At 45.6% G+C, this 17,169-nt stretch overlaps 1 protein-coding gene across 1 annotated transcript in view; it reads right to left on the bottom strand.

Annotated features, from left to right (window-relative positions):
• Positions 1-6,795, bottom strand: part of LOC126262711 (ral guanine nucleotide dissociation stimulator-like 1) — a 394,400-nt gene extending 387,605 nt beyond the window's left edge. Inside the window, exon 1 of the mRNA XM_049959494.1 lies at positions 6,684-6,795. Within this exon, the coding sequence (XP_049815451.1) occupies positions 6,684-6,755 (72 nt within the window). The 5' untranslated portion in view covers positions 6,756-6,795. The remainder of the gene's footprint in view (positions 1-6,683) is intronic.
• Between the last annotated feature and the right edge of the window lie 10,374 nt (positions 6,796-17,169).

Genomic DNA, 17,169 nt, shown 5'->3' with positions numbered 1-17,169 from the left:
TTATGTAACTTTCAAGTTATTTCCGCTTATCCGGTCAGTAACATTGCGCGTCAAGATTGTAAACATGGCTTCGTTGCGTAATCTCCTTTGGCAATTTTTTTTTTTTTTTTATCTTTAACAGTCCTGCTATCAGCCAAGACTGATCCTACGTCTGCCCACCAGCGCTGACGTCATTTCGTGCTGCAGACGACGGGTGGGGAATGATAAGTGTGTGTCCAGCACGACGCTTCCCTGCGCAGTCCCTAGGGCCTGGGGCCTTGCCGCGCTCCCTAGCAACCTGCTGTCAGCGGCTGAGTAATGTGTTATTACGGCGCGGACAGCTCAGGCGTGAGACCGCGCCGACGTCATAGCGGCGTGACGGTCGCCCGAGTCGCGCTGCCGGACTTCCTCAGGGGCGCCACGCTGCTGTTGCAACACGTGTGACAGGAGGCGCGACGCACGCTGCATGCAAATCCTAGAGCTTCGTTATGTCCAACGACGCTGAATACGCATTCGGTAGGCCCCAACACGCAATTCGACCAGACTACACATTTGACCAACTCGTATCAAAACCTGGACAGAATAAAAAGAAAGCTGCGCGTTCGAACGTAAGTCGCGCGAAATCTTATGCAGATTGCACTGGTGCATACTTCCCCAATGCTGCTGTGTAACTCCAGTATCAAGTCGACATGATATGTGCCGTGACATTTGACGGTAAACAGTGACTCGGCCAACGACACAGTAACATATTTCTTGTGTGTCCTGTTTAGTACGTGACAACGACCCCGCCTAGCTGCCGGGATAAAATGAGTAGTACTCCAGAAGACATGTTTATGACTTCTTAACCGGTGTAAGGACGTAAATCGACTTAAAACTAAATTTCTACCGATATTATACGAAATCGTTGGCTACAAAATTTCCTCTCAGTGGCTCCACTTTTTGTAAGTGGCTCTCCTGCTGTCTTGATAGTATAGTTAACGTGTTCAAATGTATTTGCGTGAGCACATTTGCAAGTTTTTAGTGGACGGTCATTTTTCTACGGTGCGCCAGTGCCACAAGGTAATATATGGGTCCCTCGTTATTGAAATCATCTCATACACAATTATCTGCACAAAAAGTATCAGAGTTTTCAATAGAATTCTTGGGGAGCTATACAGCATTGTGATCATAAATTTTTATCGCAAATTGCCAAATAAATTTTTTTACAAGATCGAAATTTCCCCGAGTAATTTTTTTTTCGCCAGATGCTTCAGAACTATTTAAATTTTGTAGAGATAGCTCTAGAAGTGAAACATATCTATCAAGATTTCTGAAAAAAATGTATACTTCTCTAAAGACGGGCGGCAGCTTCATCGGAATCTTCAATATTATGCAATAAGGTTCGATACCGACATCAGTTCACATACCCAATGAAGCAATACCAATCGCCGTTATTTAGGTTTTATTTTTAGGCTACCAGTTTCAACGATACACTACGTCATATTCAGGCCTGCTTCAATCGAGCAACCTTCGTGTTACAGAATACAGGTTACTGGATTGAAGCAGGCCTGAAGATGACGTAGTGTATCGCTGAAACTGGTAGCCTAAAAATAAAACCTAAATAACGGCGATTGGTATTTTTTTACTGGCTGTTGACCAGCCATAGTCCCATACTCCAGACAGAAGATGGAGTTACATTCAGTTCACATAGTTTTGATGCGAGGATATGTTACAATCTAAGCTATTCCGTTCCCGATAGGCCTGCTGTCTGAAAGTGCGCAGGAAGCTCGGAATAAGGATATCCGATGTTACCAAGCAGATTTTACCCGCAAATGTTACCGTGAGAAAGCGATGCAAGTCGTATTTCATCAGCTTATAGCACCTACGGATCAATTCACCTGGAGAGTCCAGAAAATGACAATTGGAGATAAACAGATGCCACCTGAGGCAAACGATTTTCGAACCATCTACCAGTGGACAACCTGACAGAGATACTTCTGAAAGCAGTAATGACACAAGCTACGAATGTGACAGATTTCGATTGAAAACTGTAAAACGTGGTATAAAACATTTCAGTACGGCAATTTCGACTTCCAATACGTTATCAGCGATCTCACAAAACTTTATAGCCCAAGTTTTACCCCAGTCAGCTAAACTTATAATTTTTTAATCCATCAAATTGGATCCAACATTTTGTAATTCTGTCATTGATTCCTAACCAACGGGCCGAAGATTGTCAAAAGGAGACAGTTTTGTAGTATTTTAAACCCATTTTTTTATTATGTCCAGGTTTTGAAGCCAGTTGGCCCACTGTGTGACGGGGTGGTTTTCGTATTCGTATTCCTTATTCTCCAGATAACCACAGCTGATTTAAAATCATGTACTGCAGGCGACAACACGCTTCTACCGTCTAACATCTCCTCTGGCCTTTTAATAGGCGCTATTCTGGGAGGTTGAGAGACGTCTTGTTTCCCATTATATGATAAAAGTCAGTGCCTTGTTCACAAGCTACTTTATTAAAACTGACAACCGGTTTCGGCTTTGCAGCCATCATTAGATGTGGTAAAAATTACGGTACCAACAGAAAGAAGCGTGTATTGGCTGACACACACAGGCGTGTAGTCAGTACACTCCCCTAAGTTTTGTTGCTGTAGTTTCTGGATATGATGGTGGCTGCAAAGGCGAAACCGGTTACAGATTTTAATAAAATGACATGTGGCCGAAGCACCGACTTTTCTAATTTAATGCCACCCAAAGGTCACCGGTCTCCTCTGCAGGGCCGTAATGGCCCCATTTGGCGACTAGTTTCCTCACGTCGGAGCTGGCAGAAGCTACTCGTGAGTTACATAATACCTTAGAGCTACCAGACTGCTAAGTTACAGCCATCGTTCCAAATAGTCGCAGACATTATCTATGTGGTTAAATTTGGCCGATTTAACGGAACAGTCGAGGTACGGTATGATGTCTGAGTGTTCGTCAAACCAGGAACGTATGCGTTCAGTCCTATGAAGATGGCCGTTGTCGTCTGGGAACAAGGAGTGTCCACAGTATACTCATCACGAGGATGTAGAGGGACAGGTTGCATTTGGTCACTGAGAATGTCGAAGTAAACACCCTGGTTCACGTTCACGATAACCTCAATGAGTGGGCCGAAGTTATGGTACGAAACATATACTTAAAACATCACACGCTTCAGACATTGGAGATTAAAGTACTCATTGAGTAGTCTGTGCAGTCGGTAACTGTTCAGTTTCTACGATACGGTACATATTGCTCCTGCGCAGGAGAGCTTCTGTAAAGTTTGGAAGGTAGGAGACGAGGTACTGGCAGAAGTAAAGCTGTGAGGGCGGGGCGTGAGTCGTGCTTGGGTGGCTCAGTTGGTAGAACACTTGCCCGCGAAAGGCAAAGGTCCCGAGTTCGAGTCTCGGTCAGGCACACAGTTTTAATCTGCCAGGAAGTTCCATCTTAATACTTCGTTAGGCGAATGTTTGGCGGTGACAGCAGTAGGAGTTAGGTACCTGAACCTTGTGCCTAGAGCGGCAGGTATGAGCCACAAGTGTTGTAAGGCTCGATATGCGTCACCGCAATTACAGTTTAAAGTTAAATTACTATTTGGTGCGCCATTAGAAGGATTACTAATGAGCAGGGAATCGGTACTAGCTCTTTACGAAGTTGAGCTGGTGTGTCGCCCGGTGTCTACAAGGTTCGGAAATTTAAATTACCTGCAGCCCGTCTTCCTCTAGACACTGGTCGCATCATACGTAGTCAACACACACCCGGCGCCCACTGCTCATCCGCAACAACATGACACGCGTTGTACGTGACAGTAATCAATTGGAGTAATGCGTAAAAAGTACTTTGTTACGGGTGTCACATTAACAGTTTCAAAAAGGAATGTCCCATATTCTTATAGGAGATAGCACTGATTAAAAACAGAAAAAGTTCCGTAAACACGCTTTCGGTAACAAATACTTGTCGATATACGGTCCGTTTTACTTTTGCCGAGAATGGTCAGTACTTAAGTGCTGCAGGCTGCCTTCCTGCTGACGTTCACAGCTCACATTCTTATTGTTTGTGTTTGTCTCTGTGTTTAGTTCTCTGATGTGATGCCGCAGTCAGGCGTAGCACTTACAGCTTTCCCCTGTATCAGACATACCACACGTGTCGTTTGGGGCTGTATTGGCATTCTGCGAAGCGTCAAGAGCGTGAACAGTGAGATGGAGTCCTGTTATTCCATTCGGGAACTGACAGATATGGTATTCCGCTATGGTTTAGACAAAAGCGTTAATCGAGAGGCACGTGTCACGAACGTCAAACACCTTCAACCCCGTATTTCAACTCGACAAAAAGGTTCCAGAAGGTTGTTCCAACGACTAGCAGGTTCGTGATCACTCACGACGAGGTATCGCCGTAGCAGTCACACAGTTCACACGCCGGCTACGGAGGAGCGAGTCTTGCCTCCCCGCTCTCTTGATCTTAATAGCTGAGAATTGTGGCGGTAGGGATACTTTAAAGCATTCGTGTGTTCCACAATCGTCGACAACGTACACACGCTACAGCAGAGAGTGTAACAAGCATGTCACCAAATCCAAAAGCATCCAGGTGTGTTCACACAAGTTCGAAATTCTTTGAGGAGGAGGCTAGCTAAAGGTTGTGCAAGAAAGATTGGTGGTAATAATAAGCACCTCCTGTAGTGTCAAGGAACAGATGATTATCGCAGGAGTAGTACTTTTTCTAGACATACGATTCCAGATTTTTCTTCGAGTTTACACAGATTAATCCCGTATAACAATATGCGGCACTCTTTTGAACTCCCTGTATGTCGTTCAAAATTTTGTTGTTACTTTTATAGGCTAACAGTAGCTTCTTGCATTGATATCTTAAGTTTTAACGGAAGCGTGTTTTCCGCAATGTCTTCTACACAACGTACTAGATGAAGTACATAGTCTGATTTTTATATAACTTAGACACAATTTAATAATTAATTCAGAATAATATCCAGTACTGCAATTATAGTCATTAGCGATACATAAACTTTTACGCAGCCAGACCAGAAAACAAGAGTATGCCTGAAAGTAGTTTAGTGATACTCAGTACCTGTAGTTTTTTGTATATTTCATTTAATAGTAGTTGGATAATTAAGTCCGCCCTGTAAAGCAAATCTGTACTCAACGCGAATGCTGGTTCAAACATTAACTGACAGGCCAGTTAGGGGGGACTCCGATCCATGGTGCAACTTGGCATTTCTATATTAACAAGTCATTGTCATAGGTTTAAAACGAAGAGATATAAAAAAATATATGCGAAACGGAGAACAGAAGCGTGAACTTCCGGGTACGTAGTCTGCTCCTCGTCCACTGAACCACCGAGCAACACGGTCACATCAAAATAAATTATTGCTTGCGTTCTCTCTGACGTGTTTGATCGCTGCTGTGATTTCCATCTGCATATGTGTTATTTCGTTCCATGTGGTGCTACTTTCCAAGATTCGTAATTTCGACAAATTTACTCCCAACGAACCACGTAGCCCACTTTATACTTCGTATTTGTCCAAAGCAGTCCGGAATAGATTGTGTATACATCAAAACAGACTCACATACGGAATTTAACGGCAGAATTCGTAGTATGTTACGGGTGAAAGTGCCAAATATTTTGGTGAATATAAAGACTACTGTACTTGGTAGAAGGTAGACCCAACTCCCACAGTATTACAATAACTGTCGCGAAGCACATTATATTTAACTTACAAATATTATATTAGAAACCTTGACATTCATTAATTAAATATTTGCGGAACGATTCTGTACGTTATCTTCCAGAGAAGAAAAAAATGCAAGAAAATCTCTGTCTTGATCAAGGTTATTTAATATCATTTGTAAACAAATATGTATTCAGTAAAAGCTGTTGTCAGGGGAAACAAGCTACTGTCCAACGACAGACATAGTAACAGGCAGTGATGAAATAGTGTAACACGGAAATACGAATTCAGCACTTCTAAATATAAATAAATAAATAAATAAAAAGATTTATCCTCCTCGAATTCGTAGCAAAAAAACACTTTAACGCTACGTAAACCCATAAAAGTGACAATTTTTTCATCAAATTTCATTTCTCGGTTTTCTTAAGTCGGGAATGTGCGATCTTTTTTTCATATTAGCCATGACATGACCTGACATTCCAAGAAGTTGCAAGAGCAATGGACCGTACGCATTTCATGCAGACGCCAGTCTTGGGAACTCTAGGCCGAACAGACGCCGGCAACACAGGTTTCCAAACTGTCGGGAAACTCCAGGCAACGAACTCTGCGAGAAGCTTTCGGACTGGTCTCTGACACTAGATGTCGCTTCACGCCAGATGATCATCGTTCACCAACGCAACGCGACAAGAGGTTTTTTTTTTGCATCTGAAGAACAACGGCGCTTTAGTGTTTCGTCTTTTGAAGGAGATCTGTAGAGAAAGAAGAAAAAAAACGGCGTCTAAGAAATCAGCTCGCCTGTGCGTTATAAAACCACTACATAATTCATGCATTTTGCAACACAAAACGACGAGCGCTGGAAGCTGTGGCGACGTGTGCGCGTACAAGATTCGTGATAGGTATGAGCTCTTCCCGTAGTGTTACTAATGACCGCCTTCTGTGCACAGATTAATACCGAACACGGCAGCCGCTGTTAGAAGCTACGCGGCGACTAGGAGAGTGCCTGGAGACGTGACGAGACGAGACGTACCTTGACATACCACTGCGTCTTGGGGCGGTGCTTGCGCGCCGGAGGGCCCGCGCACGCGCAGTGCAGCAGCATGCGGCGGCGCGGCGGCCGGCGTCGGCATGCACACTCGCGGGCGGCCGTCTACTGACTGAGCCGGCGCCGGCGGCTGGCGCGCCGCGGTCACCGCCGCTCTTATCGGCAGATGCGCTCGATATATCGAGCCGCTGCGCGCAGCGTCCCTCTGACGTCACTCACGGGAGCGCTCCTTGGGGTAGGCAACCGGCGAAGCGGCGCGCTGTGACGCGAGTGCTTTCCGTAGTAAGGGGGCGGGGCCGGCAGCGCTGAGCGCGGCCACTCGCAGCCGGCTGCGGACGCGGCCAGCGAGCGCGACCGAAAGCGGGCGACCGACACTCCTGCACTCTGCCCTCCCATCGTTCTAAATTTATGTTGTGAATGCCCAAAATGAATGCTACTATTACTCCAACCTGAAACATCCACGGTAACAGAACACTTGTTTCCCGCTATGCTTACTAAATGGTGGACCCTAGACGACTGCAAAACCGTGGCCTGGTCAAATGAGTCCCGATTTCAATTGCTAAGCGCTGATGGTAGGGGTCGAGTGTGCGCAGGCCCCACGAAGGCATGGACTCAGGCTGTATAAGAGGGGTTGTGCAAGCTGGTGGTGGCTCAGTGTTCACCGTCACACTCCATCGTTCACCAGTGCCATCGTCTTCTTCAGTGTTTGTGCGTCGTATCAACAGTTTGCAGTGTGGATTATCGTCGAGTGTGAACGGCTCCGTGTTTGTCTTTATGTGTCTACTGTTTTATTGCCCACCGTTCTGTAACTTATGTGTCTTCTCAGTGTTTCTTCTCTTTGTGTATCCTCTGGCTGAAGAGCGGCGTAGAATTCTGCTGACAGCCTGCCTGTTGTACAGGTTTAAAATAACAAGAAAGAAAAGAAAAAAAACTGGCGGTGGCTCCATAATGGTGTGGGCTGTATTGACGTGGAGTGGACTGGATCCTTTGGTCCAACTCAACCGATGATTGACTGGAAAAGGTTACTGAAACGTCCTGCTAAGCCCGTAGGACACGACAGGTAGTTGGAATTGTAGAAAGGGGCCAAACTGAGCGGCTGTCAGTTACGCCCGAAAACATAACTTTATTTATTTGACCAAACATTACAGTGCACATTCTTGAACTTAGTTATCGGCTAAATACGCCACGCTATCTTATGCCTTAAGGGCACAACCACTTTATTTTTTTAAAAAAATGGCTATAAGCCATTAACTCAAAATTCAGACACCAAACAGAATATTTAGAGGGCAGAAGGCCTCACGTTAGGTAAGTTCTACAATTTGGCTGAAGGCCCAAAATCTAACACTTGAAAAGCAACAACCTTAATTTAACGACGGCTGAAGGCCCATGACTCAAGGTAAAATTAAATAAAAAAAAAAAACACAAGGCAGAAGGCCTTATCTTCAATTAGGCTGAAGGCCCCAAACAATCTGATGCTCGAAAGACAAAGATCCTTAATTTAAAGACGGCTGAAGGCCCCATGACTTAAAACTCAAGGTAAAATAAATTTAAACATCAAAGCCTTATCTTAAATTAGGCTGAAGGTCCCAAACAATCTAATACTTGAAAAGCAAGGAACTTTAATTTTAAAATGGTTGAAGGCCCCAGACTTAAAACACAACTAAAATAATTTTTAGTAGGCAGAAGGCCCAAGGCTTTATCTTTAAACAATATATTGAACAGGCTGCATGCCCTTACAATCTAACACTTGACAAGCAAGGAATTTTAAGGCGGCTGAAGGCCCATGACTTAAAACACCACTAAAACACTTCAACTTGCGAGGTGCCGGGGCTATCAGTGTATTTATCACTAAATTCTACTAGAATCCACATATGTAAATCATGCTCTAAGCCCCCCCTATTCTAACTCCGACTTTTGCTGTTGCACAAGGATAAAAAAAATACGCGAACTGACTCTAATCAACCCTGCCAGTGGAGTAGAAGAGAGTTTGGCACCTGCAATAATTTAATTTTATAAATAAGTTAAATAAACAAAGGTTTCATTTGCATAGTGAGGAATGATAGGGTTGCTCTATCGATTAACAGAATGAAAGTTCTGTCCAAAATAACAATATGCTTTATTAAGACTAAACACTGAATAGTAAAAGAAACACAGGAAATATAATACATCAAATTGGCTCAAATTTGGAGATTCATACAAACACTGTAAAGGTGAAGTTGTCCCTAAACTAGATCGTGAGGTTTAAGACGAGGTGGTATGTGGAGCCAATTCCTTTCCACTCAAATCTCAAGAGAGACACACAGCTAACCCAACAGTAATTGCTGCTACTCGAAACAGAACAAAGTTAGAAAAGGATGAACAGGCGCGCTCTGCTGAGCTCTGATTGTCACCTAGGAAAATCCCTATCTGCCGGTGCTGCGGACGTACATTACCAAACGGTCTTCTTATCTCCCAGAACACGATCTGGCGTACCGCCGGCGAGGGCTGGTTGCTTCGACGTCCTCGACCGAAAGGCGACTGCCGACTCCCCACAAGAGCACCCGTACAGGCCGAACACAGAACATTTCCGCCCCCACGACAGTGGCCGAGGTTAAACGTTCCAATCAGCAACTCGAAAACCGGCGGAAATTCCACTCCATTGCCGGAGCACTACCATTCCACCAATGGAGATTCTTGGCGCCAATTTCTGTGCTGATTTTGCTACGTCACGGCGCTATGCCCTGAGCAAACCAATCACCGTTACTATTTTGCAGAAAGTGCGGGAATTTTCCCGCCACAACTGCCAGGGTACACAAGTCATTCCCACGCCTCGCTGGTAGCCCGCCAGAAAGTGTTTTCGCTAAGTTTCTCCGAAGTAACGGAACCTCTAGCCCAGCCGCTACTTCACACCCCAGCGGGCGTGTCTCTTGACAATGTCGGCGTCTGCAAAGCATTCACTCGACTGCCTCACACACGTCGGCTTAACCCGCCTGTCACCGGACCACCCGGGTGACGAGAGACGCTGCGTGGGAAGTCCGCGTGTGAAGGAATAGCAGCCCTCCACCGCATGCAAATAGAGAGGAGAGTCGTAAGATAGAAATATGAGAGGGGGCTCATGCCACCTCTCAAACTTTAATTCAAAACCATCGGCTATGAGCCATACAAATACACAAAACAGAAAATAAGAAAAGGCAGTGCAGCGAACAGCACTCAGAAGTTTCGGGGGTCGACCAGCACTTAAAATACTAACGATCACTTAGGCCAGACAGGCAGTCGGCCCAACCATTCTCGATCCGACTACAACCCAACCGACAGACAGTCTACGGACCCACCGGCAAGGCAACTTGCGCTTCACTCGACCAGCACACAACCGGGAATTCAATGCAAAACGTAAAAGGCACGGACGCCCACAACCAAGCCTACATTAAGCTGTCAAACTACACACCATGCTGGTCAGCGACAACAGAGTGACGAAAGGACACTGCCTGAATATACGTCACTGGCCAGGGCAGATAACCGGAACGTTAACGACCACAAAGCAGAAAATTCTGCTGGTGCATTTCAATTGCAAATAACCAAATACAGTTAGACTCCACAGGACGGTGGCTAAACCTACGCCAACTCTAACACGTTGTTGCTCGCAAACATGTCCCAACAGCCAACAACGAGAATCAAATGGCACAATGTGAACAGTGTTGACTTGCTGGTAAATTAAATCCAAACTCAACTTTCGTGTCCAGGGTCGATGAACCACGGACCTCGTAGCAATGGGAACAGCCCCACACACCCCAACACTGCGTAGAGACCACCAGTTGGCCCGACCAAACAACGCCCCGCGGAGATTTCCTCGCTGCTCCACCCCAACCGACCGACTCCTCGCACACAGAACAGCCGGAAACTATAAGCACCAGACCAAAGATAGTACAAGATTCGAATATCGATACACGCCGCTGCTGCCTCTCACGGAGAGAGCGAACAACGCATAATCGCAATAACCGCGGGAAACCAAACACAGAATAGCAACCAAGGTTTAAATCAACGTATAACATGAGCCAAACACGGGTCAGTTATGTTCGGCTACTTGGAGACTATCTGCAGCTGTTCATGGACTTAATGTTCCCAAACAACGGCGGAATTTTTATGAATGAGAATGCGCCAATTTCACTGGTCACATTTGTTACCGATTGGTTTGAAGAACATTCTGCACAATTCGAGCGAATGATTTCGCCACCCAGATGCCACTGAACGTAATCGAGAGGTCAGTTGGTGCACAACATCCTATACTGGCCACACTTTCCGAATTATGGACGGCTACAGAGGCGGCATGGTTCAATATTTCTGCAGAGGACTTTCAAGGACTTGTTGAGTCCATGCCATGTGGACCTCCTGCACTACTCCCGGCAAAAGGAGGTCCAACACGACATTAGAAGGTAGGCCTAGCCCACGAATTTTGTCACCTAAGTGTATATACATTTTAAGTATCGCTCATAGTAATATTTGGAGACACTCTGATAATGGTTTAAGTTCTCTGTAAACAGTGACTGCCATTTCGGAAGGAAGGCTCCATAGTACTGTTCTGAGCCGAGTGCAAGCACTAAAGTGAAGTGCAATTGTTCGTTTGTAAGTGAGTGTCTGCCGTGCGTCGTGTTTTGGCGACTGTTTGCAGAATCGAAGCAGTCTGCAGTCGCCATCACTACCTATTCGCTGTCCACACCATCGGCTGACGTACACGACGGGCTGGAGGAAGGGCGCGGAAGCAGGAAGAGATCCATGTTTGTTAGTGCCATCTGGAGGCTGCTGCACACAGCTGAGAGACACGAAGTGAGTAGCCGAACCTCTCATAGTACTTCTTGCGTGCTTCTTGCTTGGTACAGAACAATTTGTGTCAAAACATTTCTGCTCTGGGGACCACTGTGGTGTGCTGTTGTGAAAGCACTGACCATTGTAATGCTATTACTGTCTGCAATTGTTTTTTGTATTCCTGTATGAATCTGTAGGAGTGACTGCTGATAATTTAGATAATCTTCAACAACTCCTCAAAGTGGCAGAAATTACAGCAGTAATTTAGGTCTGAATGTCAGCACAAAAAAAACGCATTTTATGATAGTCATATGGCAGCCAGACTTATTTGAAAATGGAAATCTACGATTCAGTGCCTCCTTAATGCAAAGAGTAGACAAATTTAAGTTCCTTGGAACCTGGGTATGTTAAGACTGAACATCAGACATGGAGATAAAATGTCTCTTGTAAAACTGAAGAGAAGTCTCACACAAGCATAAACCTAAACCTGAACTTAAGAGTTCTGTTTGTAAGAAGTCATATCTGGTCTGAAGGACGGATACTAAATATGCTAACAGTAAAGATCGTTGCCTTTGAAATATGAATTCAGCACAGAATGCTTAAATATCGAGGACAGCGAAAACAACCGATATCGAAGTATTCATCTACATCTACATTTACACTCCGCAAGCGGAGGGCACTTTACGTGCCACTGTCATTACCTCCCTTTTCTGTTCCAGTTGCGTATGGTTCGCGGGAAGAACGACTGTCTGAAAGCCTCCGTGTGCGCTCGAATCTCTCTAATTTTACATTCGTGATCTCCTCGGGAGGTATAAGTAGGGGGAAGCAATATATTCGATACCTCATCCAGAAACGCACCCTCTCGAAACCTGGCGAGCAAGCTACACCGCGATGCAGAGCGCCTCTCTTGCACAGTCTGCCACTTGAGTTTGCTAAACATCTCCGTAACGCTATCACGGTTACCAAATAACCCTGTGACGAAACGCGCCGCTCTTCTTTGGATCTTCTCTATCTCCTCCGTCAACCCGATATGGTACGGATCCCACACTGAAGAGCAATACTCAAGTATAGGTCGAACGAGTGTTTTGTAAGCCACCTCCTTTGTTGATGGCCTACATTTTCTAAGAACTCTCCCAATAAATCTCAACCTGGTGCCCGCCTTACCAACAATTAATTTTATATGATCATTGCACTTCAAATTGTTCCATACGCATACTCCTAGATATTTTATAGAAGTAACTGCTACCAGTGTTTGTTCCGCTATCATATAATCATTCAATAAAGGATTTCGATGAATACGCAGCCAATGGGGAAAGTTAAGAGCGTTTAAAAAAAGAAAACCTGCATTCATAGTTCATGTCTTGCGGAATATATTAGAAGGAAAGAGTGAAGGTAAAAGAAGGAAAGGCTGAAGAATAATACCTTGGTCAGATAACAAAGAAAGGGTAGAATTAGCAAGTGCAGAGAACCTACTACAGACAGCAGTTTGTACAATGAAGATGCACCATGTAGTCGCCAACATCCATTAATGAAGAAGAAGAAGAAGAATGAAACTCTGGCAACGTGTCATATCCTTGAGAACTGTCGTTTCGCTGTTGAGTCAGAAGGTCTTTCGACCACACCAGCCACAGCGATAGGAAGGTAAGTTCTGCTGTCAGCGAAACCAACTCCCCTCCTCTAGACATTACAGCGTGACGAGCTTACTTTCATACCTCACTCTTCACTTGCGCACCTACAAAGCACTGGATGCTGAAGTTGAGAAAAGACTTGTCAACGGTCACAGAAAATCGTCGCTATTGTAAGGCGATTGTAGAAAACTTTGCGTCACCTGTTGGCAAGCATTTTACCGATTAGCGTACTGGACAAAAAATATAGCTATCCCCGAAAAACTTCACACTAGTATCACGAATTGCAATTTCTATCTTTAATATGTGACCTCAGTTCGGCGGGGAAAAGAATCCTTAAGTTTCTTCGTGTGTGCTATAAACAACTGAAGCCACCACTCATTGATGATTACCACCCTTAGAGCTACGAATACCGTGCGGTTCTGGCGCTGCAGTCCGGAACCGCGGGACTGCTACGGTCGCAGGTTCGCATCCTGCCTCGGGAATGGGTGTGTGTGATGTCCTTAGGTTAGTTAGGTTTAAGTAGTTCTAAGTTCTAGGGGACTTATGACCTAAGATGTTGAGTCCCATAGTGCTCAGAGCCATTTGAACCATTTTTTGCTACGAATTTGTGTGGGTCTTGCTTGATTAGTATGGCCTGATTTTCTGAATAGTCCCAACCATTTGCAATAGGATTACGATCTAGTGAGTGCACATGTCATTCAAGGTGCACTAGCATACCTGAGCATCTGTCAAACTAGTATCGTATGCTAGCAACCCTGCCGACACTTCCAGAGTATCACCAAACCGTATATGACTCGCTCTACAATATCCACACTCTCCGGGTTGAACGCCTCGTTGTGGGAAATGGTGCACTCTATGGATCGCATCGTTTGGAAAGAGAGAGCTGCGATCTTTGCACCATACCACACCCCCTACAGCCAGCTTCTGTCCAGTTTCTCTACTGTCTAGCCCACTGAAGACGCGCAGCCTGAGATGTGGTAGTGTACTGTCATAGCACTGCGCACTCTCGAAGTCTCGATGAAAGAAGTGAAAGATTGTATGTATCGAATCATGAAAGATAGCTAGTTAAAAATCCGTGTCAGTGAAGTAGGATATTATGTGAAGTCTTACGGTGAAAACAGCTTGTACATCGAACTACGGATATAAGAGAAAGTCTCAGTTTAATTTTGTGGGAGTATCAGAATTAGGGCGACCATATCAGGTGCGATTGGTGGTCGGGGGCGTGCCGCCGCCCCAGAACGGGGCGCAGCTCCCTGTGTTGCATGTCAGCATGGTGGATGGCGGTCGCAGGGCTCGTAGCTGGCTCACAGACACACAGGAATACCGAAGGAGACCTAAAGCAAGAAGTTACGACGGTTTTAGAAGGAGAGCGCCCCCTTCATTTCGCTTCTGACGGACGAGTCCGTGAGGTGTCACATTTCGGTGGAAAAGTAGTCCCTTAAAAGGTTTGTTGTGGCGGACGGTGGGATTGGCCACCTTTATTACAATTCAGTTTCATGTTCTGCTCTATATACCTTCAAATGGTTCAAATGGCGCTAAGCAATCTGGGACTTAACATCTGAGGTCATCAGTCCACTAGAACTTAGAACTACTTAAACTTAACTAACCTAAGGACATCACACACATCCAAGCCCGAGGCAGGATTCGAACCTGCGACCGTAGCAGTCGCGCGGTTCCGGATTGAAGCGCCTAGAACCGCTCGACCACCGCGGCCGGCTATGTACCTTCCCTAACGGAGAAGGTCGGAGTTGCAAGTGTATTTAATATACAGTAAGTGACGGTGGCTGACGTCATTCTCAGCGTCCAGAGGTATGGAGAGGGACGTGCGGGCACTGTTACGTGAGTTGTGGTGGTTCGTTCAACATGGACAGATGCGATAAAATGGCTCTCAGTCAAAATGGCCAAATTATCTTCCTTAATGTGAGTAATGTTGTGTGATTCACATTAGCATATGAAGTAACTTTGAACATTTACAATAAGTGTATTTTGCTGGTGACAAACTGAAGAGGTTAGACGCAAACAGTCAAAGAGCCAACCGACTTTTTGTTACGTCGTACCACGTCTGAAGATGCAAGTTACGTGGTTTTCGGCGTACTTGGAGGCTGTGCATCACTTAAGTGGAGAACGTCGCAGGAAGCTGTATGGTCGCGACTCGTCGTTTACCGTAGTGGCATCCGTTTCGGGAATAATTAGCTGTTGCCTTCGTCCGTTCCAAAATATCCCAGCCAGATTTTACAAATCCCGTGTGGTAATGCAGGGCAAGTCAAGGCAGAGCAAGACAAGGCACAGAGTATTGAAGAAGGTTCCCAAGATTAGCGGTGTTGTGGCGTTTAATCTCTTAGGTGAGTGAAGAGTCGTGCAAGGCACTGTTCTATTGATAGCGTCCCAGTCTCGGCAGAGTATGTGCCTTGAATTCTGAGGTGCACCATCTTGAAGGATGTGTGTTGTAAGGAAGACTGCACGACCACTGATTTCATTGGACATTGGGCCTCCATAACGTAGCTCACATCGACCAGAACTGGGCCTTTTTGTTTGTCAGTGGTGCACCTCTTCCTAAGCTTGGTTGTATCTACACTGAAGAGCGAAATAAACTGGTACTCCAGCCTAACATCGTTTACGGCCCCCGTGAGCACGCAGAAGTGCCGCAACACGACGTGGCATTGACTCGACTAATGGCTGACGTCGCGCTGGAGGGAATTGATACCATGACTCCTGCAGAGCTGTCCATAAATCAGTAAAAGAACGATGGGGTGGAGATATCTTCCGAACAACACGTTACAAATCACCCCAGATATGCTGAATATTGTTCATGTCTGGGGAGTTTGGTGGCCAGCAGAAGTGTTTAAACTCAGAAGAGTGTTCCTGGGGTCAATCCATAGCAATTTTGGACATGTGGGCAGTCGCATTGTCCTGCTGGAACTGTCGAAGTCTTTCGGAATGCGCAATGGACATGAATGGATGCAGGTGATCAGACAGGATGCTTACGTACATGGCACCTGCCACAGTCGTATCCAGACGTATGAGGGGTTCCATATCACTCCAACTGCACACGCCCCACATCATTAACAGAGACTCCGCCAGCTTGAACAGTCCCCTGTTGACAGGTAGGGTCCATGGATTCATGAGGTTGTCTCCATACCCGTACGCGTCCATCCACTCGGTATAATTTGAAACGAGACTCGTCCGACCAGGCAACATGTTTCCAGTCATCGACGGTCCAATGTCGATGTTGACGGGTCCAGGCGAGGCGTAGAGCTTTGTCTCTTGCAGTCATCAAGGGTACACTAGCCCCTAACGATGATGTTTCGTTGAATGATTCGCACGCTGACACTTGTTGATGGCACAGCATTGAAATCTGCAGCAATTAGCGTGCACTTCTGCCCCGTTGAACGATTCTCTTCAGTCGTCGTTGGTCCCGTTCTTGCAGGAGCTTTTCCAGGACGCAGCAATGTCTAAGAGTTGATGTTTTACCGTATTCCTGATATTCACGGTACACTCGTGAAATAGTCGTATGTGAAAATCCCTACTCCATTGCTGTCTCTGAGGTGCTGTGTCCCACCGCTCGTGCGCCGACTATAACACCACGTTCAAAGTCACTTGAATCTTGGATAACCTGGCATTGTAGCAGCAGTAACCGATCTAAAAACTGTGCCAGACACTTGTTTTATATAAGCGCTGCCCACCGCAGCGTCGTATTTTGCCATATTACATATCTCTGTATTTGAATACGCATGCCTATAGCAGTTTCTTTGGCTCTTCAGTGTAAATAAGTAACTGCAGAATTCACGTGTTTGAGCGCAGCTTTCCGAGAACTCTACAAATAGTAGGTCAGGAAAGTTTGACAGATAGGTGATGTGAGGCGGATCCGCAAGCAAGCAGCGGTGACAGATGCGTCAATGTACCCAGGCTGCCATGCATCCCTGTGCTCTGCCCCTTACTGTAGTGCAGAGTTTTATTTTAATGTGTGCTGTCGTGTAGTGTTTGTGATTCCTGGCTGTGAACCAGTTCACATCAAGGCAACATACAACCAAAATAGTTTCATCCTTGTTACAGAGAAGGATAAT

The sequence above is a fragment of the Schistocerca nitens genome, chromosome 6, assembly GCF_023898315.1.
Source record: "Schistocerca nitens isolate TAMUIC-IGC-003100 chromosome 6, iqSchNite1.1, whole genome shotgun sequence".
In the NCBI taxonomy this organism is placed as follows: domain Eukaryota; kingdom Metazoa; phylum Arthropoda; class Insecta; order Orthoptera; family Acrididae; genus Schistocerca; species Schistocerca nitens.
Note: the sequence above shows the minus strand (reverse complement) of the source record. Positions and strands in the feature narration are given on the sequence as shown.